Consider the following 26,193-nt stretch of genomic DNA (forward strand, 5'->3'; position numbering starts at 1 on the left):
CATTTGCTTGTGATTCAGCTCTAGCTCAGTAACATGGGTGGGCATCTCCAAGGGGCAGTGTCAGCAGCCTGTGCTGTGCTATGGGGCTGAGAACCTACCTCACTACAAGAGTCCACAGGATGAGCAAACCCACATGAACCGTATGTGCAACTCAGCTGACAGCCCCTTGTCCCTGGTTAAATCATGATAAATCTCTTGTATCTCTGTCCTGTTCCCAGTACTAACTACGTCTTTTGTTAATTATGTGCTAATATGTGAGGTGTAATATACACAAACAGCAAGATAAAGTGTTAGGCTCTTAAGCACAACTGGGCTTTCTCTTAGGATATGCTGCTTCTGCTGTACAATGAAGGTCCCTCTACTAGGGGCATTTTCAGACGATCTGCCAATGCCAAGACTTGCAAGGAGCTGAAAGAGAAGCTGAACTCTGGAGATGAGGTCCGGGTGGACGGAGAGTCAGTCTTTGTGGCTGCTGCTGTCATCACGGTACGTTTGGCCAAGTAACTCAGCTGTCTGCGCTGATCGCGCCTTCCTGCTGCAGGAAGCAACGTGGGTCTTTGTGGATAGGGGAGATTTGAGGGGGAACACAAAGCATTTTCCAGCAAGGCACATACTCACCTGATGGCCTGGTCCATCGATGTGCACAGAGGTATCTGCCCGATCCCCTGGTGCACGTTTTCACACGCAGATGTGTGCACTGGTCTTCAGGCCAGTGTTTCATTTTACAAAACAGCCTGCAGCAGGTGATGTGGTGATTTCTCTCTCTAAGGCATCGATGCAGTTCTCTCTCAGTGCCGAGTGACATGCCAGAGTCTTCACTCAGCCCTGACATAGACATGAAGCCCTTTGGTGGCAGCAGTACAGGTGCTCGTTGTCCTTTCTGGACACACAGAGGAGACTGCAAGGAGATACAGGAGGACTTGTGCCATTGAAGTGCAACTGCTCTGCGTCCCCCCAGGGTGGAGAGGCCATGCTCAAAGGAGCTGGCCTGTGCTGCCCGGACCCTGAGTCCTCACCCTCTGATCAACCAGCAAGCAAGAGGGAAAACTGCTGCCAAATCCAAGTGAAGGGGTTGTGGTGGGTGTGGGATAAAGCTTGTGATAAGACGCAAGTTTTAGTGAGAAAAAGCTTGTATTTTGCCCTCGCAGTTGAATCTGGTCAGGACAAATCATGCATCTCAAGTATCCAAACACATCCCTGTCTCTTGCCCCCAGTGGCTTAATACAAAAAGCTGTTGACTGGGAGGATATTCAGGCACTTTCCAATGTAAGATGCATATTAAGTTGTTAAATAGTCCCCTGAGAAAAAACCAGCCATCATCACAGCTGAGAAGCCTTGCAAAGAGACGTGTGCGCCGGTGAGGGGTGAGTGAGTCCTCGCCCCGCGGCAGCAGAGCTCAGGGCGCCAGGGCTCCTCGTGCTGCTCCGGCAGGGCCCTTGGGCAGGGGACGGCGGGGGGTGTGGGAGGGCAGGAGAAATGTGTTTGTGGCATGTCTTGTTGTATCTTGTGTTTAAAATGAATAAACAATGACTATATGCATCGTGAAAAGAAAACAAGGAATTCAAAACTGACCAGACTGCTCTGCATATATATATTTAATTCAGGATTTTCTCCGAAATATACCTGACAGTGTTCTATCCTCAGACATGCACGGACTGTGGATGGAAGCTGTGGACACAGAAAATCGGGCACATAAGATTGAAGCTATCAAAAGGTTTGTAAAAGCCTTTGCAAAAGCCTTTGTAAAAGCTTATTTTGGTGGGAGAAGGGGAACCTACAGCACTGAGTCTGGGTGTCGTCTCTGGGGGACTCCCGGCGCAGCTATTGCTGATTGTCAGCGTCACTTGTCAGAACATTTTCCTTTCAATGGACTTTTATGAACATTTTGAACATTTTTGACCCCAAAAAATGTCTTTAGAAAGTTCTTTTCCAGTGGCCAGTTTAAATTATCAGAACCAGCAAACTGAAAAAGCACAGTAATTCAGCCACCAGGAGTGCATCGAATGTTAGCGGAATTACATCCTTAACAATGGTAACTTTTTTCTTACGTGCACAAAATGAAGCTGATCATCACATTAGCAGTTAGAAAGAGCCCTGCCAAGACGGTGACTGGGACCTTGAGAGCGGCTTTACTGCTCTGAGACAGCTGTGCCGAGCAAGGACAGTCGGTCCGTGTCCTGCGGGACGTGCAGTATCGAGCTCTTTCGCCAGCGGCTGCAGCCGGGACGCGGGCAGCGGGATGTCCCGTGCTGCTGGCCGGGAGCTGGGAGCGTCTCCTTGGGGCAGTCACCGTTTTGTTGAGGCACAAGGGACCTGAACCCCCGTTCTGGCTGAGTCCCCTGGTCCCTCGGGCCCTGTGACCAGGGTGCGCAGGCAATATGGGTGTAAAGCTGTGGCTCTCACGTAAGTTGGTGGCAGGAGTGACATGGTCTGACTATTATCCAGCATGATTGTCTCAAACTGGTTGCAAAAGGGCAGAAGGGTCAAAAACTTTGGGAAGGAATGTCTGATGCTTGAAGAGGAGATTTTTGTGACCAGTACTCTGCTTTTGTTCCTGCCCCTTGAACAGTCTGGTCAACCAGCTTCCAGAGGCCAACCTCATCTTACTCAGACACCTCTTTGGAGTCCTCCATCAGATTGAGCAGAATTCTGGTGTGAACCAGATGAATGCCTTTAACCTGGCTCTTTGCATCGCACCCAATATGCTGTGGCTACCAAGTCCCACTGGGCCTGAAGAGGAGAGCCGGTCTACCAAGAAGGTAATCTCCCATAGGTTTGGCTTCATGCTTGTCTTTTCCTGCATTTTATGGGCACTGTATTTTGTAAAGGAAGGCATAGGATCAGTGACAGCGCTGGCTGATGGTGTACAGGCTTCGTCTTTTCCCCTGTGCAGTGGTGCCTGTGCTGGCAGAGGAATACAGAAGTTTAGCCACTCTGTTTATCCAGGGTGGAAGGGGAAGCTGTGGTTGCTTTACCAGATGAACCTCCTGTATGGTCAAGCAAGCACAAGAAAGCTGGAGCAGCTGAAGTTGGACACTGCCACTTCAACTGGGTCTAAAGCCATCTTGCAGAGACAAAGCGAGCAATGAGGAGGGGGGAATGCTGGCTTGTAGCTTTTGAGGTGTTACCAATAGTAAGGAAAGTCGTAGAACATGTTGTACCTGGCTCACTCTACCAGTTTGTGTAGCTCGTATTCTTGCCCCAGGTGTAGTAAATACAGATGCATTGCCACGTTCTTAACTTCTTGAGCAAAAGGGTCAGTAGGAAATTATATCTTTGTCAAAGGAAAAGAAACATTCTGGGACTGATTTGACTTACTTTATATAGCTGGCTGTATTTTCGTGAAACCGACTCTGTAAATTCATGTCTTTGCCAGGTGGCCTTGTTAGTGCAGTTCCTGATTGAAAACTCAGGAGAGATTTTTGGAGGTGACATTGCTGCTTTGTTTCAAAGACCAGACAAAAAGACGTCCAAAAACTCAGAGGAATGTCTGGGTAAGTTGGTGATACTGTATCTTCCAGAAATGTTTGGAATCTTTCAATATGCAAAAGAACTTGCTCTCCCTTCACGTCCTTGCAAGGAAAAGCACTGGAAGACGGTTGGGTTTGATTTTCCCTTTGCCTGTCAGGCACCGGCAGGAGCGAGGGAGAGCAGAGGGCCGAGGGGCATCGCTTCACGTGTTCTGAGCACTGTCATCTTTCTTTGTGGCTGCCGTTCAACCCGCTCCAGCCATCAGAAGAATTTAGTGTAGCCTTAGCAATGCCGTGTCCCAGCAGTCTTTTCTTCCAGATTAGTTCTATAAAGCTAAACCGAAGGGTTGAATGGAAAGAGATCGTGTTGTCTCTGTTAACTGTCCTATAAATACAGGCCAGTGGTGACAGCTCAGGTCATCAAGCCAGAATTTTTGATCCTGTTCCCAGTCCTGCTCTGGTCCCTGCAAAAATAATAGATCGTCTTTGCTTTTCTATGGACTTGGTAGTATTTCCCTGCCTTGGTTGTAAGGTATGTGGGGCTAGGAGACATAGGCAACTATTTAATTTGCATTCTCTGCTCCAGGCGTAGGCTTGGCTCAGCATGATGATTCCTCTGATGAGTTGGAGTTCTCTGCTTGTGACCCAGAAGGACCAAAGCACCACCCGGTACCTGAAACAGATGCCATTTTTGAACCATCCAGCAGCTTGTTACTTGACAAGGATCAGGAAGACTGGGACTTGTTCAGTGAGATCACAGCCTGCTACCAGAGCAAGGCCAGGCAGAAGGCCAGCGCAGACAGCTACGAGCTGCTGGAGGAGGAGGGCTCCTTCTGCTCCCTCGGCTCCATCCGTTCCCTCAGCCCGGCCAGGGACCGCTGCTCCTCGGAGCCCAGCGTCTGCCTGGGCTCCCAGCCGCCCGGCCCCGGCCACGAGCCGGTGGCTCGCCAGTCCAGCTGCGACGCCACCATCATGCGCAGCCACACAGACTGTATCCAGCGGCTCCGGCAGCTGCAGGTGGAGAGCCAGAGGCTGATAGATGAAGGCCTGAGCCCTGGGGTTGGTAAGGCCAGGCAGAACTTGTGGCAGTCGCCTCAGACCAGCTCGAGGGTGAAGCAGCTCAGCCTGCAGCAATCCAGCCTGTCCAACAGGTCCAGCTTCTCCAGCCTGTCCTCTACCACCACCTCCCCATCCGCCTCCTCGCTCAGCTCCTTGGACAGTGCTTTCTCCTACTGCTCAGAGTCGTCAGCCGTCAGTCCCACCGACGTCTCCTCCCTGCCGTTCATGTTTGGCACATCTGCCAGGCTTCACGCTGTGTCCCCCAAGATTGCCAAAAGGTCCTCAAAGGAGTGGCACAAGCCCTTCACGTCACCCGTGGCTTTACATCTGTGTGGCCTGGACAGTCCCCCTGAGCACGACCCCAAGGCTGTGGAGAGCAGCCGTTGCTTTGGAGAGAGGAGAAGTTTTCCATGCGTCAGCGGAGCTGCTGTGGGAAGCCCAGTGACCGACGCCGCCTGCGAGGAACAGGAGAGACGGCCGAGCCGTGCAGGGGGCCCTGGCCCGGGGCTCAGGAGCCAGGACCGTACGAAGGAGTTTGAACAACCCCCCGAGCTCTCAGCTGCCAGCCCGGCGCAGGAGGAGCCCCCGCACAGCAGCCACCAGCAGCACAGGGAGAAGGCAGTGAAGAACGTGGAAATCAAAAGTGTTGACGCATGCCCTCCAAGCCAAGAAAGCTTGAAGCGCACCAAGATAACTTTTTACGTGGCCCCAAACAAAGAAAGCGGCTGGGGGTCTCCAGTGAAAGAGGAGAGGCCCGTGGCACATGCCAGCAGCAGCCGTGGGCAAAGCCCATCCAAGAGCTTGCAGACTGTGAGCGTCCGCATCCCCCAGACAGTTTTCTATGGGCAGGACACCCCCCTTGTTCTGCGGTCCAGCTCCAGGCGCCACCACCGTGAAGCGAGGATCCCGTCCCCGCAGGCAGAGCACAAAGGGAGCCCCCAAAGTGTCCCCACTCCCGAGGAGCTGGAGAGCAAGCCAGTGGCTGTGGGGCAGGCACCAGCCCAGAGCAGGAGCTTCAACACGTTCAGCCACACCATCCGTATCATCCTCCCCGCCTCCATTCGGGACACCGTCAGGGAGTACTTCAAGCACGATGAAACCCAAAGCTGTCCCGAGGTGGAGGCGGTGGAAGACGAGCTCCGGAGCAGGGTGGCGTGGCTCCGCAGCCAGCCGCGGGCACAGGCGGCCGCCGAGGAGCGCGATACAGTGGCGTTTGCAGAAGAGACGTTTGTCTAGGGAGATGGATGTGGAAGAACTGAATACTTTGTGTGTGTGTGTGCAACAGAAAATATTCTGTAAGTTATGATCAAGGTGTGAAGAATCTAGCAGGCTGCATGGGGCAACAAGTGTAAAGTGACACTAATGTGTATGTAATGTTGGGGTTTAACATTTATTTTGGCTGGGGCGGGAGAGAGATTGTTCTTGTTTTAAATTTACGCCCTTTTTCTACAGAAGAGACTTCACTGGCTGGGGGGATTGAATGCCACCAGACACTCATGGCAGTGCAGCAGCCGACCTGTACAGGGTCTGACTCCGTTTCTTTGTTAACTGGGAAAGGAGAAACTCTGCTTTATTTTCTCTAATCAGCTGCTGATGTGTGTGGATGATCAGAGAACTAGGACAACTAATGCTCCATCAGAATTACTTAAAAATCCTTACACTTGCACAAAATCCTCCACTATTCAGTGTTCACCACCACCATTCATCCGAAGACCCCTCACCTCCAGCCCAGAAATCACTGCTGCTTCTCTCTGCTCGTCTTGCATCCCCAGTGGTCCAGCTCACAGTCTGCATTCGTTATTGGTTGAAGCTGGGTTCTGGAAACACCAAATGGAGCCCAGAACCCAAAGCCCAGCTTTCATGGACAGATAGCATATGCAATATTTTAGCCCTAAGATTACTTTTTTTTCCCCCAGTTAATTGTGGGTTGATGCTCTCTGCCCATACCTCCCCTAAAGCTAGCATTTGACAGAGCCACAGTTACTACGAAGGTTTTTAGCACCGTCACTTTAGCAGGGCTAGGAACATTTGCCTTCTTTGGTGTCCTCTGGGTGCAGCTGGTCCTTTTAGTCCTAGTAAAAGGTGATATTTCAGAAGGCCCTTTTGCGAGGCATTGTGGATGGGGCAACTGATCAAAGGTCTAGGCATGCTGAGAGGGACTTCAGCAGTATTTGGCTTTAGCATGAGGTCAAGGAGTTGTGAAAGTTGTCAAGAATGCTGTCGAGTGATGCTGAGCAAAGCCACATCTGGCTAGAAAGTTGTCAGACAGCCCATAAGCTGAGGCTGCCCAGGGGTCAGCAGCTCTGATGCTGTTTCGCAGGAGCTCGGGGTTCCCGCTCAGCCCGGTACGTGCTGCACCGCTGCAGAAACGCAGCTGGTGGCCCTGGGAACGTTCCCATGGTGCCACCCAAAGCACCGCACAGCGCCACTGCAGCCTCGCGGGACCCGCTCGGGGCTGCGATGCTGCCGGCTGAGCTCCAACAGCAGCTGAGCCGCCACGTCGCCTTGACAGGCTAAGAAAACAATGGGAAAAGTCTCAAAGATTATGAGGTTCAGGATGTTTCATTTGAAAGTTATGTGAGAGTTTGCTAAGGTGGTTTCTCTCAGAGGGCCACTCCTTTTACTCCACTGACAGTGAATGGGTGAATGGGTGAAGGACAAGAGGAATGAGTGAATCCCGTGTGGAGTGCGTGCCCCCAGAGCCGCTGTCTGCCAACAGCCGAACCACCGCCGCGGTTCGGGCCTCGCTCGGGAGGCGTAAAACGCCCCGTGGGCGTCGGCTGCTCCCAGCTGGCCCAGCCCTGCAGGTTCACACCGTCCGTACCGGGCAGGCGCGAGGGAGAGCCCAGCGCCCGCTCTCCAGGTGCAGACTTTGATCTGTTACATGCAGGGTATTTAACTCTCAAACGTGGCACTCTGTGCCTTGGTGGCCCCTGTATAATGAAAGGTGTATATAATCATAATACCAGCTCCCCCGCCATCGTTTCCCTCACACGTGAACACTGATGAGGCATTCACAGTCTTTTTTACAAGAGCTACGGTTGTACCTATTTCAATAAAGACACCATTTTGTTTGTCACTGTGGTGCAAGGAATCACCTGCTGTCCCCTCCCTGCTGTGCTTGGGCGGGGGTGGGAGCCCCCAGCACGTCAGCTCAGGCACTGCTCCCACTTTTTGGGAGGTGAACCAGCAGTAACATGATGAGAAGAGTCTGTACTTGGAAGAGAAATTGCTGTGTGTTCTAAACACGCTAATGGATCGTAAAGCGGCTCGGTGGCTGGGCTGGTCTCGGTTCAAACAAGGGGGGCTTGGACCAATGCAGAGTAAGAGCTCGCGATTTGCGTCATCTAGAAGAATTATGAGCAAGTTAGAAAGAGATCAGTTTATAGAAATGCTGGCAGAGGCGGGGCAAAACACACATTTTTTTCTCTCTTCTCATCTTAGGCTGCCTAATATGGACGCATTTCCCTGGAGAGTTGCTCTAACCCAGCCCTCTACTAATAATTTTTCTTCATTTAAAACAAAACAAAATCCTCCAAAATGTATCAGAAAAGCTGCTGATACAAACTACTGGTCCCTTTGGGGCTGTGTGGCTGCAGGGCAAGGAAGGGTTTCTGTAGAATTCTGTTTGGAGAACTCTGTTACAGGTCATGGCTTCTTACGGCATTTGGATGGCAAGTTTGACGTGCTCGCTCAAACACGAGGGGAAAACCCAGTCAAGTAAACTGGGGCGATAGTATATTATACCTAAATTTCCATTTAACTCGCTCTCTTCCAGCCACGCTTATGTTACCAGAAAAGTGCATCTCATAGGTCTAAAATCCTAATTAGAATTTTATTAGATGTATGTGGTAGTACAGCAATGGGAAGATTAAGTGTTTGGAGAAAGTAGCAGATCATGGCACGTAACAATTCAGTCGCATGTAACGTCTCAGAAAGTGACTCCCTCTTCAGTGAAATGTCAGCGTTCAGCTGGTTATCAGTATGTTCTTGCTAACCAAACCCAGCCTATGTCATCAAGCCAGTCAGCATACCGTCTTGTATTTGGAACAGCTACCTCTTCTCGGGCTTCCCAAATTGGGAAAGCTGTTCTACAGCTGAAGAGCCGAGCCCTGCAGAACTCCCAGCAGTTACTCAGAATAGCAGAATTCCTCGAATTTCGCGGGAGCGGGGGAGTCACCCGCCCAGGGAAATGCAAGGCCACAGCTTCAGTCCAGTTGCCTTCAGCAGAGCACTTAAGCACTTAAAACATGTACCAAAGAACCTAGTGTTAAGCCTTGTTTAAATAAGAGATTTGCCGAACAGGCATTTATACTGAATCAGACCTCTATGGTCTGCTGTAAGCCGGCCACAAAAAGCAACAGCCTTGACAAAAGCCAAGTACCCAGCCACACCTGAAGTGAGGATGTGAGCTGTGCAGGAGCCGTTCCCAGTTACTGTTTGCTTTGCTCGCCAGCCTCCAGCTGCCTCCTCATGTCCGATACATCCATGGGCACCCGCACCGTCAGACCATCCATCCACTTCTTCATGCGCACCTGGCAGCCAAGGCGAGATCTGAGAAGGAAACATGAAGTGAGGCTCATCCGTTCCCTCCGTAAAGGAAGAAATTCCCTGCCCAAACTGGCGTGTCTGGTCCAGGCTGGGTTTTCGCTGAAGTTCCTGTCAAAGGTCTCCTGTGACCCAAGAGAAAGCAGCTCCCGAGGCACAACTGAAGTACAGAATAAGTCCTGTCCCCTTGGAAACGTGCCAGGTGCTGAGAACCTGCCTCAGTGGCTTGGGAAGGGACTGCAGCCAGCAGGGGGACTTACGTCTCCGTGAGCCCGTACGCCAGGTCCAGCATGTCCAGCTCTTCGTCTGAGATGGTTTCCAGCTTTTGGAAGGTGTTCTTCTCAAAGATGAGGTGGCAGGTGGAGCAGGCTAATGTCCCTTCGCAGGCACCTGGTGGAGATATGGAGGAGTGACACCAAATCAGAAAAAAACAAGGGGGTGAGAGAGATCGTCTTTGGGAACGGCGTGAGAAAATGTCCTTTAACAGATCCGGAGCACGTCAAAAGGCATGCCAGAGAACACAACAGACAGATGCAGATTTCAGCCCATCTCTTCTCTGGGAGGATCACAATCCAACCACCCGCACAGTGGCGTGGGCCGCTGGCGTGGCCGCAGTGACGCTGTGGCAGTCATGCTGCCACCCTGGTGTGATAAGCCAGCCCAGCAAGCAGCTCTTAGGGAAGAAAAGCTTGTTTCGTGGTCTCATGAGAACGCAGTGGCGTGCGTACAGTTGCTCTTTTCCCAGGCACCCACCGGTCACAGCACAGACACATAAACCCTGAAAGCTCATACCTCTGTGCAACACCTACCGAATCCATCAATGGCCAGGTTCTGATTGACCACCACTTCCAGCAAGCTCTCCCCTTCTTTGGCTGTGGCTGTAAGTCGCTCTCCATCCCGATTTATAAAATGCACCGTCACCCGACCTGCAGAGCTGTAAGACGAGTTTGCAAGTCAGAAGAACCCTCCCTTTCCTGCACACCCACTGTCGAGGGCTTTGGCTGAGCACTGGAGATGTGGCACTTGGAGGGAAATGCGCAGACAAGCACTTTCTAGAAGGATTACACCACACACGGCAGAAAATAATCAGACTATCAGTTCTCAGTGGTGAACAAATCTGAGCTGACCCAAAATACTTCCCGCGTTATCAAAGCTCCCCCAGAAGAAGGGTGTAGCTGCACATGAGGAAGCGCAGATGCTCTGCACCCGCCGCCTGCGCTGGGGCTGCGGAGGGAGCGCTCGTGGGCAGCCGGAGCGTCCGCACGTCCTGGGCCTGGGATGTCTGCTCTGGATGGAGCGAGGTAGTAACAAGAAAAGTGCTCAGGATCAGATACTAATTATGCAATAGGGGCTGTTGTCATTCACATTGTGTTTCCCCTTCCCAAGGGGATTACTTGATGACTGCTCCTCTTCTGCTGCTTGACTGTGAGGTTGGGGAAGGAGCAAGCGCTATTTGAGAGTTCTCCGAGTTCTCTCTGTGTGAGTTCTCTCACATAGCGCTTGCTCCTTCCCCGACCCCAGGATCAAGCAGCCGAAGAGGAACAGTTCTCACATAGCGCTTGCTCCTTCCCCGACCTCAACCACAGGAGCCATGTGGTGACGAGACGTGCTCCGTCCCGGCCGCCAGAGCAGCCGTGCCGAGGAACCTCTTTGGTCAGGAGAAACTGCTCGTTATTTTGACAGCCTGCAATATTTAATTTGGCAGAGAGTTAAGAACAATGCCATCAGCATCTCTTAGTGCTGGCTTGCAGAACCCGGATCTACAAATAAGAGGGAAACAGCATCTCCTGCATCTCCTCCAGCCCCGGCTCTCCCCAGCAGTGTGGAGAAGGCTGTCACCCTGACCGCGGCTGCTGGGGGTTTCCCACCGAGGCAGCGTGTGCTGACACCGTCTATTGGACTTGCCAGGGGACGCACGTGGGAGTTCCCACGTGGAGAAGGGAAAGCTCACGCTGCGGCCACACACAGCCGAGCACGACCACCCTGTTTCCCAAAGCAAACAGCCACAGAATATCTTTAAGACATTTCATTCTCCTCCACAGAGACACTGACTGGCGTTTCGTTGTAAATAAGCAATCTAAAGACTAGTTCTCAAATGTCACAAGAAAACAAGACAGGAAAACCCTCTCCCTAGTTTGGTGGATTAGACCCATTTATTCAGTTTTGATGGCAAAAAGGCAGAAGCCTGGCAGGACGCCGGTGCTCTGGGCTTGTGCAGCCCCTCGCACATGCAGCTGCCATGGGGGCCACTGAGCACCTGAGCCCGCTCCTCCACCCCTGCCGAGGCAGATGGCGGCCGGGAGAGCCTGCAGCGTGGCTCCCACCGCCTCCCGAGAGCGTTCTGCTCCCGGAGCTGCAGGCACCACCAGCCCTCTGCTCTGCCCGCCCAGCCGCCCGGACAAGAAACCCAAGAGGATCTGCAGTTCCCAGAGAAGCCAGCGGTCACCGCAGCCGCCCCTCCACAGGAACACAGCAGGTCACGGCCCGGCTGTCCAGCACACCTTGCCCACCACCCTGTTCCTCAAAGGCTGGTGACTGGACCCCACCGCTCAACAGACTTTGTGCCGCATCATCACCTTCCTGCTCTAGATCCAGGACCCTGGCTGCGGCCTCCACAGCTCCAGAAGCAGGACAGCCCCTCTCGTGGACCAGCTCCCTGTCCTGCCAGCGCCCGCTGAGCCTACGCGTGGCCACCACCTCCTGTCCACGTTTGCACTGGGCTCTCCCTTCTGTGGGGCAGGCGGAGGCGCGCGTGCATCTCCTGAAAAAGGTCCCTCCTGAAAAGCGTAGGGCTCAGCATTTTACTCACCTGGGCTCCCCAGGGGCATCCCGGAGCTCGTGCGTGGTGCTGAAGCCTCTTTTGGATCCCTGCTTAGCTGGTGCGGAATGCTGCTCAGTCCCCGCACAGACATAAATAAAGCGAATCTTGCTCGCATTCAGTCCACTCAGCAAGGGCCGCAGGAGCCCTGAGATGCCCTGAGCTGTCATGCTCCGTGTCTCCTGGGCTGTCCTTTGTTGCAAGGCCAGCTAGATTAAGAGTTATAAGTACAGCTGGGGGAGGGGGAAGAAAAACAGACCTAAAGCTAGGACAGCCTCCCTGGGGTGGGCGAAGGGAGGGAGCGGTGGACAGGGGGTTGTGCTTGGACCTCGCTGCAGCCCGGCCCATCAGGGCCTGGGAACTGGGTTGAGCACGGCAACACGAGCATCATCTCCACGTACCAGTCCCCAAGCAATGCTCACCTTGTTTTCTTTACAGACTTCCCTTTTAGCAACCAGACCTTAATCCAGTTTTAGGAGCAGTATTCGATGCGATGTCTAATCATCTGAGGGGTTTCAAGCCGAGAGCCGCTGCCTCGGGAGCAGAGGGATGTGCCAGTTCCGACAGCAGTGAGGTGACGGTCAGACTGACGGGTGCTGCTCTCACGCGGGCCATCCAGCCGCACCGTGTCCTTCCCCAGTCCTGCAGGTTCCAGCTCTGACAGCAGTGAGGTGACGGTCAGACTGACGGGTGCTGCTCTCACGCGGGCCATCCAGCCGCACCGTGTCCTTCCCCAGTCCTGCAGGTTCCAGCTCTGACAGCAGTGAGGTGACGGTCAGACTGACGGATGCTGCTCTCACGCGGGCCGTCCAGCCGCACCGTGTCCTTCCCCAGTCCTGCAGGTTCCAGCTCTGACAGCAGTGAGGTGACGGTCAGACTGACGGGTGCTGCTCTCACGCGGGCCATCCAGCCGCACCGTGTCCTTCCCCAGTCCTGCAGGCTCCAGCTCTGACAGCAGTGAGGTGACGGTCAGACTGACGGGTGCTGCTCTCACGCGGGCCGTCCAGCCGCACCGTGTCCTTCCCCAGTCCTGCAGGCTCCAGCTCTGACACATCGGTATCCACTGACTCCACAGGACAGTGGTGAGAAGCAGCCACACTTCGCTCCTTTGCTAAATTCCCTGCTGAAAAGTACCATAAAGGTGCAGATAAGCATAGTTCATTTCACACTGATACTCCACGCTAGTCAGATTTCTGTAGAATAAAACCCTTTAAGTTATTATCAGAAACACTGCCACTGGCTTGGTCTGCTCTCCTCTCCAGGGTAAATCCATTTGCCCCTGAGGACCAACATGCAACAGCAGAGACAGTTTCAGTTCCTGGTTTTTAGGGAGTTTGAGAAGAGCTCTCATCTCAGGAGCCCAAATTGTCCCTAGTACCAAATTAACAGTTCATCATTTGGTAGGATGTTTACTTTAATCAAGTTTTTAATGTGGCAACATATTAGCAGCCGTTATAAGCAAAAACCTTTGAAACTGGACTCTCTAATCAATCCGTACAGGGCAGACACTACAGCATAAGAATGAGAACTGCCTGGAAAATATTCCCCTCAACACACACTCAGTGGATTCATAGTTTTCAAGACAACTGGAAAGTTTTGCCTTTAAACCCCAAAATGACAATTTTCCATACAAAGCTTTCGGGTTGGAAGGGGATGCTTGAACTTTCTGAGAAAAGCATCAAAGGCAATAAGGAATGCAAGTGCTTTCCGTCAGGGGTGAGGGGGATCCTGTTCTCCAGTCCGATGAACGCTACAGGCAGGCGTCCAAGCGCTCGAACGCACCGCCGGGCGCTTCAGCGCAGGGAAACTCACGGGCAACACATAACGGATTAACAAAGTTTTTTTTTCTTAGGGAGAAATCCCGTTTCTAAAATCACCTGCCTACTTCCCTCTGCTCATTTTGCACCTGGAATTGAAGCACAGGGGAATATTTCATCCCACCTCACTCCTATTTGCCAGGCGCAGTCTGGGCATCGCTGCTGCTGTGGCGGGACCCACGCAGGAACATGCTCTGCTGTGGAGGAACATGGTCTGAGATAACTTGGAGTTGTATTTTCAGTTGTATTCCCCTTGCTCCTTTTGCTGAACACAGGTGACACGGCTCAACACGTGATGGGCTTGGCAACTGGCAGTCGCATCCCGAGGCACGGGTGCGCATCAGGCTGCCCAAGGTCACTGGGACTTCTCTGGAATTCCACACCTCAGTCCCAGTTAATGTGAAAATTCCCCATTTCCCATCATTTGCAGACTCCCCCTGCCCTGGCCGGTGCCGCAGCGCGGCCGTGGGAGCCGCTGGCCCCGGCTGGGCGCAGCTCTGCCCGCGTCCCTGCCCTGCAGCCCCTCGCTCTCAGGTCCGCTTTCCCGGGGTTCGCTCTCTCCTGCAGGCTGCCCTGCATCCTTCAGCCTTCAAACCCGAATTCTTGGGCTGCAGCTCACCTCAATTTAAAGATCGCTCTGTGCAGCCTCTGCAGCCACAGGACTGCCCAGCCCTGCCTTCGCTTTCCTGGCGCTAAGAGGGGCGGTGGGCAGCCCAGTTCAGTTTCTCGGTCATGTCTGCAGAAGCAAAGCAGGGCTTGCCATGAGAGACGCAAGGAAAGGGGCCGCAGCACATCCAAACAAACCACAAAGCGTCTTATCTCTCCAGCAAACCTTGAATTGAGAGATACACTAGATATACGCACAGCAGTCTTCACAGCAAGGACATCTGTGTGTTTGCCCGGCACTGACCTCCCTCCTCGCCAGGAGCTCAGAGCACAGCGGGTGACAGGTCAGTGTCACCCGATGGGACAGAGGCCAACAAAGGGAGTGAGGGCTGAGCGTGGCGCCCAGAGCTGGGAGAGCAGGCCAGGGGACAACTGTCCTCTGGGGACAGCAGGAACAGCGCTCCTGGAGCAGGAACAATCGTGACCTGAGTTCCAACAGCCTGTGTTAAGGCCTTCGAAATTTGGGAAAAGGACAGGACTCGCATCGGTTCCTTTGGCCAGAAGATACTCCGTGCAAGCAGCTCTGACCAGAAGAGCTCTTCTGTAGACTTTGTGGCTTCCAAAAGACCCCAGATGGAAGGTTCAGAATTACCACATTAGCCTGCTGCCTCTCTGAAAGCAGATGAAAATAATTGTGCAATCCTGTAGTTATTAATATACACATTAATATCATTTTAGTGATGACACAGTTCTGGGGTTGTGAGCGTAACTCACTACCATTTGAACCAGGACTGGATACATTTGACACGCTAAGGCAGGAACGGTTCCTCTGCAAAGGAGCAGGAGAAGAATCAGCAGGAGCAGAAAGATCGGGAGAGGGAGCCTGTCCTGCAGCCACCAGAGCAGGACAGGGCAGGGACAGAAATCACACATCAGAAACCACACGGCCTTGCCATGAGCAACCTGCAACGCGTGCAGAGATTACAGGTCATCCGGCACCCTAACACCTGTTTGCTGCAACACCGTGGCATTTTGTCAAATCAGTATTTGACAAAATCTCAGGTGCTCAACAGCAGAAGATGCAAAGGAGGTGTCCAGAGCAGAGGGAGGAACTGAGCGAGCAGCTCAACAAGTCACGAGGAAGCTGAGGCCCAGCACCATGTCCAAGCAGATCATTCATCACTCCCCTGCTGTCTGGAGCGAGCAGGACCAGCCCCCGCCCCGCTCAGGGCTTGGGGCAGGCGGGAGGTCTGGACACGCACGGAGCTGAAGTCTGAGCTGAGTTCTGAACCAAACTAAGATTGCCCTTCCCCACTGTCACTATGGACACCCATCAGCTACCTTTCCTGCTCCACAACAAGCTGCTAACAAAAGCAAACAGGACAATTTGTGCTTGTTCTCCAACCACTGAACACAAACCTGCAGACAGAGCGCTCACATCAAGCGTGCTCCAGTCTCAGGCGCAGCCTTGTGGAGACAAGACCCTAAACCTGCCTCAGCTTCCACGCCTCTCAAACAAGGCCAGCGTTGGCCCACTCCAGCCCTTCTCCAGATGTTCAGCAACCTTCTGAGAATCCCTACAAACAAAAGGAACAAGGGCCAAATTGTCACCGCTGGGAGCAAGAGGGCAGTAAATCCACCATCAAAGATGGGCGAACCCCTCAACAAGGAAACTGAAGGGATTCACAATGGGGCTTCTTGGCGGCAGCCACCTCTGCAATGCCGCAGCTGCCGGGGCGAAGGCCCCTGCAGGCACCGCGCCCCAGCCAGGGACGCGCCAGAGCCTTCACCATAACCTGCAGTTCAATGTATGTTATATTTCCACATCTCCTTGACCCTTCAGTCAGTCTTGATGATTGAAGATCAGCCCTGGTTTGTATTTCTTAAACAGATGATGCACAGAGGCAAGAGCAATAATGGATGCTTGTAATTTTCCAAGTAGTTCCACTTGACAGAAAGATCCGTCAATGGCATGGGCACCTGGTCAGAGACAGCGTCTTCTCAGCAGAAGCTGGAGGCACCGTCCCTTTCAGGAACTCCACTGCTCCTTTTTGCAGTCTCAGCACTACTCTTTCCCTAATGTCTGCTCCTTATTTTTTCCTCCACTTTTCCCTACATCCACTTCATCCTGTCATCTATCCCAAGAAAGGCCATCTTAAAATTACCAGTAACTTTCAGAGACCCATCACTTGGCACTGGATGTTCATTTAGGCATTGTTCAGTCATACAAACCTGCACCCTTCCGGGACCAAGCTAACATGAGAAAAGGGGGAACAAATCTTGTTTGAGATCCCAGAGACTGTTACTGGTTCCACAGCCCAAAACAGAGTTCAAGAGGACAGTGCTGTCAAAAGGCAGAGTCCTTGCACTGACTCCAGGGAGGAGGACAAAGTACCCCAGGCCAAACACATTAGCTCAACAGGCAGGTTTATCTGAATGAAAACTTGACTCTACAGAGTTACGCTGGCTTTTCTTTAGAGTTTTTAGCCAGTTGCATTACTTAATAAAGCCACGTTCCAGAATCTGCACAGTGTTCCTGGCCCCCAGCTCTGCTGAGAGCCTTTCGTGCTCTCGTCTGCCCCTGTCCTGCAGACAGAAGCATCTGGGCCCCCAGCACTTGTTGGTGTAGCCTAAACTGGGTCTAAAACACATGACAGACAGAACAGCAAATCCCGTAGAACGTGTCTACACAGATTAGAGGTTAAATACAAATCTGATTCTAAACTACAAAATGCCTTCCAACAAATTAGAAGAATCATGTGTTCCATATTTTTTTTTCTTATGACGTGGTCCTGCACAGCAGCCTTTGGCCATTAACGCTTTGCACTTCCATTTTGAGAAAGAACCCGAATACAGATATACCCAACGGGAGAATTACTAAGCCTCTGAAGCCTCCAGAGACCCAGGCAAGGGAATGCCAGGACAGGCAGGCCGCTCATGCGGAAGAGCGATCCAGCTGCAAGCACCGAGTCCTCAGGGACTCCCGCAATTCAAACACAAGCTGACAGGTATTGTCCTTTGAGAAGCAGGGGCAGTAAAAGCAGCAAGAAGCCCATTTGTGTGAAAAACCATCCCAGACCACAGCAACCTTCCCTTTAAGGCTGCAGTGATGTTGGCGCAGACATGCAGTCCCTCCAGTGGCGTTTGGGTCTTTGGAATCCTGGAAAGAAGAAGAAAGACCCACCTGTGGAAACCGGATCTGTGCACAGGCCTGATGGGGACTGCAGAGGCTCCATTGCTCCACCCTTCGCTTTCTGTTTACAGACAAGTTCGGGTTTCTGCCCGAGCACTGGGACATTGTGATGAAATCTCTGCCTTATTCCACAGCGAAGCGACCGCGGGCAGAGGACCTGCGGAGCCCGGGACCTGCAGAGCCCCTCTTCACTGCCGCGTGGAAGGCGGCTGCAAAGATCACACAGTTCGTCAGCAGAAAGGTGGCGGTGCCCACGTTCCTCCATCACCAGTCCCAGTCCCGAGACCTCGGGAAGCACGAGCAGAGAGAGCCACGAGCAAGGGAGCTGAGAACAAATGGGGCTGGGGCCGGACAGACTGCCCCGCAAGACGCCGGGACACGCGGCAGCACCGAGGGCCCCCCAGCTGTGGATGCAGCAGGGCTGGCAGGGCAGGTGCGATTCCAACAGCAGCTGCTCCTCCTGCCTTCACTGATCCATTTGCAAGTTAAACATGATGTGAATTTACACTCCATCTCCACAAAGAAGTGTGAATTCTGGCACTGGCTGCAGCAGGAGGGTCAGGAGGGATGAGGCTCACGCAGCTCTCTTTAGGACACAAGCAAGACGTTGTCTGTGTCCCCCCGGGAGCCGGCGGCAGAGCTGCTGGGCCTGGAGACAGCGCTGGACGCAAAGCGAGCTGAAGTAACCACCCAGACACCACCGACTGAATCTCTCTGAACTTTATTGGCACTTTAGGAAGAACAGGGCAGGATTTTAACAACTCCAAACAGGAAAAAAAGAAAGCCTTAATATCAAGGTTCTCTCTGCAGATCAGCACATGGACAATTAATTACTCCACAACTTTAAGGAACTGATGTTTTATTACAATCCAGTAAAAAGACTGGTCAAAAAACCTCAACATAATTTACAGCAACAAAAAAAAAAACAAAAAACAAGCCAGGCAAACATTAGATAAAGAACTTCCATCCCCGCCCCAGAAGGAGTCGCCATCCAATTAAAGGGGAACGTGGAGAGGAAGAACAATCCACTGTATTCTAACAAATAAAAAACGTGTCTACAAATCTCACTGTAATACTGAAAGCTTCTTACATTAGTTTTCTTGCAAAATATCATTTCTTTACAATACAGTATACATTTCCAAGGGAAGGAGGACCATAAACACATCCTCCATCCCATGACTAATATTTTCTAATTGTGCATAGCTAGAAGTATTGAAATCAAATATCATTAGATACCACTGAAATATAATACTGGTTAAGAAGGCAGGGCTGAAACAACTACAAAGAGTTAGGTGGACTCACTGGCACAAGCCGTTCTATTCCTGTATTGGACAATTTGGAATTAGAACGATTGAAAAACCCTATAAACAGAAGTCATGCCAGCATCATAATACATGAGCTCACCAGTGTTGTGTGACCCATCAAAGCAGAAAGGTTTACTGGTTTATTAATCTGAACACATATTCCAGGCACCATACATCAGCTTGTTAGGAAATTGTTAAAAATGTAATAAAGGCTTTTCTCCCTGCAAATGCATCAATAGCTGCTGTGGACAGAGCAGGAGTGCTGAGAACCAGCTTTAAAGCACCAAACGGAGTGTAAAGTTGTCTGTTCCCCAGTAACAAGACTCACATAGAGCCGGTGCCCATCAGTACAGAAACACACAGACCAGTTCTGACACGTGCGGCTGCAACCTTTCCTCTGTGACTCCCAAGCACCGAGGCGTGTGTGTCTGGCCAACCAAAAGCTTCTCATGCCACGTCCCCTCGGCTGCCGAGGATGCCGAGAAGCCGCACGCCGAGCTGTGATTTGGTGATCAGTGCACATCTCCACAGACTCCTATTGCTTCCAAAAAACAATACAGCACTGCTAAGGTTGTTCCCAGCAGCCCAAGGAATTCTTGGGGAAATACTGCCATTTATTAACACTATAATGAACATCTCTTTTTGGCACAGTCCCCCTTTACCTTTCCCACTAAGCAGCGAGCTCTAGCATTCAGATGTTCTCCTCATATCATCACTAGCAGTGATATCATACAAAGGGGGAATCCAGAAAACTGGGAAGTCACAAGATTTAGGAGTAGGCTAGGCAAGAAAATAAGTCACAGGCTGGGCTGACAGCTTCGTATAGGGACAGGCTAACCCAGCAGGGCAAAGCAAAGAGGGACTCCACTATCGGTGGAATCCGTTTTTAAGAGGCCTCTTGTGAAGGTTACATTCCCTTCTATGGAGAATCAAGGCAAAACCCAATTCAACCCTGAGCAAACGGGGCTGCTTCCTCCCCAGCGATGGCAGGAGGGACGCTGGGCAGCGGCAGCACGGGCAGCTCGGAAGACGGGAGGCGATGAGCATCGCAACCACCGGTACAAACGGCTCTCAGGACCAGTCTCACAACCACTAGTGTCCCACTTCGGGAGACACAGCCTTCTGATCAAAGCTACGAAGGGGCAAAGCATCCTTCCGGGGAAGGAGAAGACTTGCCAGGGATCTGGCAGAATTCTTACGATGATTAAGGCAACAATTGGACAAACGTCTCAGGATCCTCTCCCCTTGGATGCCGACTGAAGCCAGGAATACAGATGCAGTCTTGTACACGATCCAGATACAAGAGCAGTTTTTGGTCCCCAGCTGCTGATCACTTTTTGATTGCATCCAGTCTAAACTAAAGACATCTAAGCTACAGTAGATCTATACACAGTCATAAGGCACCAATGACTATGTGCTAAAAAGGCCTCTTAGGGAAAAACCTGAAATCCTGTTCACAGGATCAGAAATGTACTGGTTCAGCAAAGGAAGAACACAGCTACAGGAATTTTTAATCTTTCACGTGTCTGTCTACCCCTTTAGGGCTCCATTGGCAAACCCAAAAAAGAAGGCAAGTGTTCTTTAGCTATCTCTGCCTCACTGGTTACATTCAAGTCAGACAAATGACAGCGAACAAAGCCCTTTACCAGAGACAAAACTTCTGGAAAGCAGGGAAGGTGAGGCTCCAAACAACACTGCATCGGTGCAAGTATTCCAAAGGCCTCCTCATGATTAGGAAATTCAAAGTTGCATCATTAGACAACAAAAGGTAAAACCAGCAGGAACACCATAGAATCTGTTTGGTCTGCTTATGTTTCAAGGACAAAAGCTTTGGTCTTTTAGAAAGAAAGTCCATATTCCACTTCCAACCATTCTTCCTAAGCTCCAGCCTCCCCTTCTCAGCTACATGATTCAGACCCTGGCTACTAAGCTTAATACTGAAGCTTGTGCAAGTTAGTAGGAAGGCACAGCGTCAAACCGTTAGCACTTTACATCATTCAGTAAAAGCATCTGCTGGCCTCCCCACCCCACGGGAGAGGACAGCAACGCAGCCACTGCAGTAAGCAATACAGAACTAAACTAGTGAGCCTGTACTCAAAGCCAAACAATTTCAGACATGCCCCAATAAACGTTTGCTTTCCCAAGCCAACTTAGGAAGACGTAAATACTATTCTTTCTTCTGTTGCTTAACCCAGCATTTGCCCAAAACTTTGATAAATAAGATCATGGTCACTCTTCTGTAGTGGTTCCAGCGCAGCATGATTAGGAGTGAATGACAGAGAGGATGGGACAGAGGGAGAAGAGAGCGCAGGGCAGCGGTGCAGGGGAGTTTACATGGACTCGAACTCGTCAATGCGCTGCTTGGTGTTGCCCTGCCGAATCTGACGGAGGGTCTTGTACTTGTCTCGGCCCAGACGCATGTTCTCAGCGTGGATCATATCATTGGCCGTCTTCTTGGTTTCATCCCGAGCGTTTGCCAGCTCCGAGGAGAGAGCCTTTGGAGAAAGGGGAACAGACAGCAATGGGTTAGCATGTGCCAGAGACTCAAAGCTGGACAAAGAGGTTTCCTGTTGATCATACTAAAGATCCAATATCCCTGTGGACAGGCAACAGGTAAGCCCAAATGTCTGCAGTTCTGGCCAACCTGCTCTAGCTGACGCTGCTTGAGCAAGAAGTGCGACTATATGATCTTAAGAGGTCCCTTCCAACCTGAACAATTCTGTGATTCTGTGGAAGTTGTTAACATTCTTCCCCAGCATTTGACAGTAGAAAACATCAGACAATCTGTCACTCTATTTATCGCTGTCTAGCACGGTAAGGAGGACTGTCTCCAAGGTACTTCAGAAGAACAGACAAATGGAGGGATCCCTAAAGACAACAGGAATATCTGGCAGAATTTGAGCAACTACTAGCCTTCTACCACAAAAGAAACTTGCTGCAGAAGATACAGGGCACCTCTGTCACTCCACTTGTGCGTGACCACCACCACACGATGCAGAACAAGCAAAGCCTGATGAAAGTCAGGCAGCTACAGGCCGCGTAACAAAACGCCTGCAAAGCTTGGGCAGCAGAGCACTGGAGCTCCTTACGAGCAGGTGGTGCAGCTGCTCCCTCCACCCTGAGCCTCGTGCGCCGCTCTCGGCGCTGCGCAGCGCAGCCCGGCCAGGCGGGACAGGCACAGGCAGCTGCTTGACAGGAACCAGACCAAGGCCCCCGGTTCTCTGCAGCCCGCTGCCAGATGGCTGGTGAGACCCACACAGCCACGCTACACCTGACAGATGCTGCTGTTTGGCACTGCTTGAAAACACTTCACTGCTTCCCGTGAAATGGAAGTCAAGTGCCAAGAGACAGGATCTGCCTCTGCTCCGTGCTTAAGCAGCCCTCTGGCGGATCACGACCGCTCTTCTTGCCCCCACCTTTTTTTTTTTTTTTTAAATACCAGTAACACTTTCCAGCTGCAATTAACGACAAGAACAGAAGCAGCCCCCAGATACCCACCCCCCTCTTCTGTCAGCTTCTTACCTTCAAGTGTTTCTGGACCCGTTCGTTCTTCTCTGCCTCAGTGGTCCGCTGCTCCTCGCTGCGGTCCTTGATGGTGGCCTCCGACCGCAGCTCCGCACTGGCTTCTGCCGCGTTCTCATCGTGCTCATCATCGTGCTCGTTCTCCGCGTGCATGGGTTCAGGGACATGAGGGGTGCTCATGGCAGTCTTCAGCTCCTCTTTGGTCTTTTCTAGGTCCTCCTGCACCATCTGTGCCTGTGGTAGGACACGTCACAGCGAGTCAGTCACTATAACCCTAGCGTGTGCCGAAGCGCACAGCAGCGCTGCTGGGTGCTTGTTACAGGACACCTTGCACCTCTTGAACACTCAAGTGATGCGCTCCAAAGCCACTCAGCCACAATCTTTTGCAAAACTTTCTGCAGGCTAGCACTTCAGAGAAGAACAGCTATAATTAATGAAATATAGCCTATAAGCCTAATTAGTCAAAATATTTCTACATGGAGTCAGAATAGGGCACTCATTGCGCCAGGAAAGGCAAAGCTAGGTATTTACAACAGCCTCAACCTTGCAGACACTCAGTCCAGTGTGGCCACTAGTGCAGCAGTTTAGGTCATAACGCGAAATGACGAGCAACTTGCTGTGTGCTCAGGTAACACTTTACCTTCTGTTGCCACTCCTGGGCCTCACTCTCTTTCTTCTGCCGGGCCAGCTCCAGCTGCGTGATCCTTGCTGTGAGTTCTGCCATCTCAGCAGCCTGCAAAAGAAAAGCTTTTAGTGGGACAAAACAAAAGTACTCACTAAATGAAGCATTTAGTCCAAGTCCTGAATAAGAACAATATTTCTAACATCTTCTCGGTAAGGAGAAAGCCTTCCTGTAAACTTCAGTCCCACTGGTATCTCCATGATGCAAGGAAGTAAAGAAGTTTTGGGTTTTATTGTGGGTTTGGTTTTTGTTTTGTTTTGTTTGAGGTTGGTTGGTTTGTTTTAGGTGTTTGGTTTTGTGTGTGTGTGGTTTTTTGAGGTTTGTTTTGTTTTTCTTCCAAACAGAGCTACACAATTCTTTGAATCCAAAGCAGAGAAAGCAATCAGCAAGCTCTAAATGCTGTTCTCATTATCACATAAAAAAGAACAGGCAAAAAGCACAACAATCCAGATGTACTGTACAATTACACTTGTATTTAGGCATAAGCTCATCTGCTTGAGGCTAAAAAAATTATGGAAACAAACTACGCTGCCTCACTGCATTCATAGTCTGGTTTGCTTCAAAAGCTTAGATGCCGACCCTGTCACTATTTTCCCTACTCAATTTTCAGGTCACCCTCTTACCAGCTGTTCCTGGGTCTTCTGTTGATCATGGGATGCTTTCAATAGGGCCTCCTTTGCCTCTTCTGCCTCTCTACGTTCTTTAGCCAGTTTCTCTGCTTCCTCCTGAGCTCGTTTCCTCTCCTGCTCCAGCTCCATGGCTCTGCGGGTCTGTTCTTCCAGTTCTGAAAGAATGAAGGAGCACGTTTGAAGAGAGATCAAGTAAAGAATGGCAGCAGAAGAAAGTGCCCTTAACACCTGCATCCTGGATAAGGGGTTTCCTTCAGAGAAACAGGTAAAGGAGACGTAAGCAACTCTCCCCTTTCCTTTCCTTCACATTGTAACGGCAGCTGGAAGACTGAGCCAGGCCTGTTCCAAACTAATTGATTACTTGCCCAACTGATTTGTGGGGAATTACCCATCTCAAAGTTCTACCCTTAAAGGCAGAGAAACATACAGCATTTTACTGTGGCAACACTACACTGCGCATCTAAGGGAATACTGGAACAATTTGTATCACCTTGCTGAGCTTTCTTGGTTTGCTCCTCAATTTGCTTGAGTCTCTCCATTAGCTCCTCCTTCTCACGTTCAATCTTCTCCTTCTCTTTTTCTGCCAACTCCCTCTTCTTCTTCTCATTCTCCAGCAATGCTCTGATGAGGGGAAGTCATAACACCATTTCCAATTAACAGCTAGGCAGACTGCAGTGCTTCCTAGCGAAGCTGTGAGCATACAAGGGACGTGCACTACAGCACTGAGCTGACAAGTTTTATTCCAGGTGTGTCCCTTTACAGAAGTGCAGAAAGAAAAGAACTCTGCTGGCATTCGGCTCAATGGCAAGCTCACAACGGCAGTGTTAGAAGGAAAATCTCCTTCTATCAGGATCCATATTAGTCCCATCAAATAGAGGGCCAAATCTTTAAGAAAGTGACAGTGGGTCACATTTATGACGAGTGCCATTTCCATCAGCTCATTAGATATACTGAAGCAGAAAGCAATCTGCTGTATTTTTGGCTCAGGCTGATTAAGGTGCTGCCAGCAATTTATCCAGCACACGATGCTACTCAGTGATAACCAAGTCCAGGTTCCTCAGAACCCCACCAACCTCTCCATCTGTTTCTGATGCTTCTCTTCCCGCGCCTGTGCTTTCATCTGCTGCACCTCAATGGTATCTGGTTTACGTCTGCGCATGTAGAGCTCGTGGTTCCCCATGCAAAGGGCCAAGATTCGTTTGTTAATCCGTAACCGGGGGGCATAGAATACGAAGTCCTTGGGACAAGAAAAAGGCAGCGTTAGACCTGTTCTTCCAGCATAAGAACCCTCCTGTGTATGCAATAAGCTCCCAGACCCCAAGCTTCCTAGAACTGTTAGCTAGCTTCCCTTCCCTCGTTGGTGTCTCATTCACGGGGGTGGCAGCTGGACACGCGTCTTTCAGGAACGAATTTCAACCTGACAAACGCACCCAGGGCAGAACTGCCCAACTTGCTGTTAGCGTGCTGGGTTCCACCGCAAAGCACCCCCAGCACATCACCAACACCACCGGGGGCTGGTTCACCAGGCACACCCAGACTACGATTTCTCCCACTTAGTTATGTAATGCAATACCCTGGCCAGCCACATCAATTATGAAGTTTTGTCTTATGGCAGAAAGGGCCCATGGATAAATAACTTTGTTCTGTTAACAAGCAGCAACAGCAGCACAGAAATGTTTCCAAGCAGTAATGCAACAACAACAACCACCAGAGGAACAGAGGGGATCAGCTGACACGAAAAATTAATAAACCTTAAAGGTGAAACCAATTATGCTCATTATAAATGAGCTAGAAAAAAACCCTCCCAGTGTACCCTACAAAATGGCCTGAAGCTTGAAATGCAAAAGAAAAGAACTTCTCCCTGCCACTGACTGAACAGCTTAAGGTTATACTGGACAAATTTCTACCCTCCAGACAGAAATAAATCCCAACTATCACCTCGCTGCCATTAGACCCATTCTGCACACACTGAGCTGAACAGACCAGGTAGTAGAGCACTGCTTAAGTCAGCGCTGACATTGTTGATGAAAAGACTGTGTGCAATGAGTAAAAGAGATCGTTCAGCTAAGAAACTGAAAGTTTAACTTGAATGTTGCTTCTTACTGGTGCTTTCTTGTCAATGGGTTTGATAACAAATTTCTTGTCATTGAATGAGATATTTCTGATCTCACTCCAAGGGAATCCAATTTTTGGTGTTAGCCTGCAGAAACAGAAAGCAGAGGAAATAAAAAGGCCCCAAGTTATTACAAATCCTTAACTTAAAACATAAACCTCAAAATTCTACCAGATCTCCCCTCATATTTCAGTGCTCTTATGTTGACTGGAATCAGCAAACAAAATTAGTCATGCAGATGAACTATGAACAAGAAGCAATTTTTCAATCCTGCCCTCTTATTTTCAATCAAAACCAGAACTGGAGAATACATCTACGGCAGGAAGACTAGAGATACAAGTAAAAGCAGCTTGATAAGATATGACAATTTCTTGTATTTTTTGGTCCAAAACGGCGTCTTTTATGGATCATTCTGGCAGCATCAAAAATACA

The 26,193-nt window shown here is 50.8% G+C and overlaps 3 protein-coding genes across 8 annotated transcripts in view; 1 reads left to right on the forward strand and 2 right to left on the reverse strand.

The window, feature by feature from the left end:
• Window positions 1-6,876, forward strand: part of LOC136106478 (uncharacterized) — a 30,141-nt gene extending 23,265 nt beyond the window's left edge. For all 5 annotated transcript variants that reach the window (XM_065846813.2, XM_065846812.2, XM_065846814.2 and 2 more), the window contains exons 11-15: window positions 325-486; window positions 1,605-1,714; window positions 2,570-2,759; window positions 3,377-3,494; window positions 4,057-6,876. In XM_065846813.2, the coding sequence (XP_065702885.1) occupies window positions 325-486; window positions 1,605-1,714; window positions 2,570-2,759; window positions 3,377-3,494; window positions 4,057-5,765 (2,289 nt within the window). In that variant the 3' untranslated portion in view covers window positions 5,766-6,876. The remainder of the gene's footprint in view (window positions 1-324; window positions 487-1,604; window positions 1,715-2,569; window positions 2,760-3,376; window positions 3,495-4,056) is intronic.
• Window positions 6,877-8,343: 1,467 nt separating this feature from the next.
• LOC136106323 (adrenodoxin-like) lies at window positions 8,344-12,131 on the reverse strand. The gene is made up of 4 exons (XM_065846618.2): window positions 11,887-12,131; window positions 9,887-10,011; window positions 9,338-9,467; window positions 8,344-9,083 (listed from the first exon to the last, which is right to left on the reverse strand). The coding sequence occupies exons 1-4, from the start codon at window positions 12,063-12,065 to the stop codon at window positions 8,963-8,965; spliced, it is 555 nt and encodes a 184-aa protein (XP_065702690.1). The 5' UTR covers window positions 12,066-12,131; the 3' UTR covers window positions 8,344-8,962.
• A 6,085-nt stretch (window positions 12,132-18,216) lies between these two features.
• Window positions 18,217-26,193, reverse strand: part of MSN (moesin) — a 38,251-nt gene continuing 30,274 nt past the window's right edge. For both annotated transcript variants that reach the window (XM_065846083.2, XM_071813635.1), the window contains exons 7-13: window positions 25,752-25,848; window positions 24,722-24,885; window positions 24,139-24,269; window positions 23,643-23,803; window positions 22,978-23,070; window positions 22,338-22,571; window positions 18,217-21,310 (exon numbers count right to left, since the gene is read on the reverse strand). In XM_065846083.2, coding sequence (XP_065702155.1) covers window positions 21,146-21,310; window positions 22,338-22,571; window positions 22,978-23,070; window positions 23,643-23,803; window positions 24,139-24,269; window positions 24,722-24,885; window positions 25,752-25,848 — 1,045 coding nt within the window. In that variant the 3' untranslated portion in view covers window positions 18,217-21,145. The remainder of the gene's footprint in view (window positions 21,311-22,337; window positions 22,572-22,977; window positions 23,071-23,642; window positions 23,804-24,138; window positions 24,270-24,721; window positions 24,886-25,751; window positions 25,849-26,193) is intronic.

The sequence above is a fragment of the Patagioenas fasciata genome, chromosome 11 (assembly GCF_037038585.1).
Source record: "Patagioenas fasciata isolate bPatFas1 chromosome 11, bPatFas1.hap1, whole genome shotgun sequence".
Lineage (NCBI taxonomy): Eukaryota > Metazoa > Chordata > Aves > Columbiformes > Columbidae > Patagioenas > Patagioenas fasciata.

Bases quoted from the DNA above. Each gene is read 5' to 3' on its own strand.
- LOC136106323 (XM_065846618.2), bottom strand. From the start codon at position 12,065: ATGACAGCTCAGGGCATCTCAGGGCTCCTGCGGCCCTTGCTGAGTGGA. The intron at 9,468-9,886 runs GTAGGTGTTGCA...TATCTCCACCAG, and splicing joins CCTGGCCATTGATGGATTCG to GTGCCTGCGAAGGGACATTA. The intron at 9,084-9,337 runs GTAAGTCCCCCT...TTTCCTTCTCAG, and splicing joins GCGTACGGGCTCACGGAGAC to ATCTCGCCTTGGCTGCCAGG.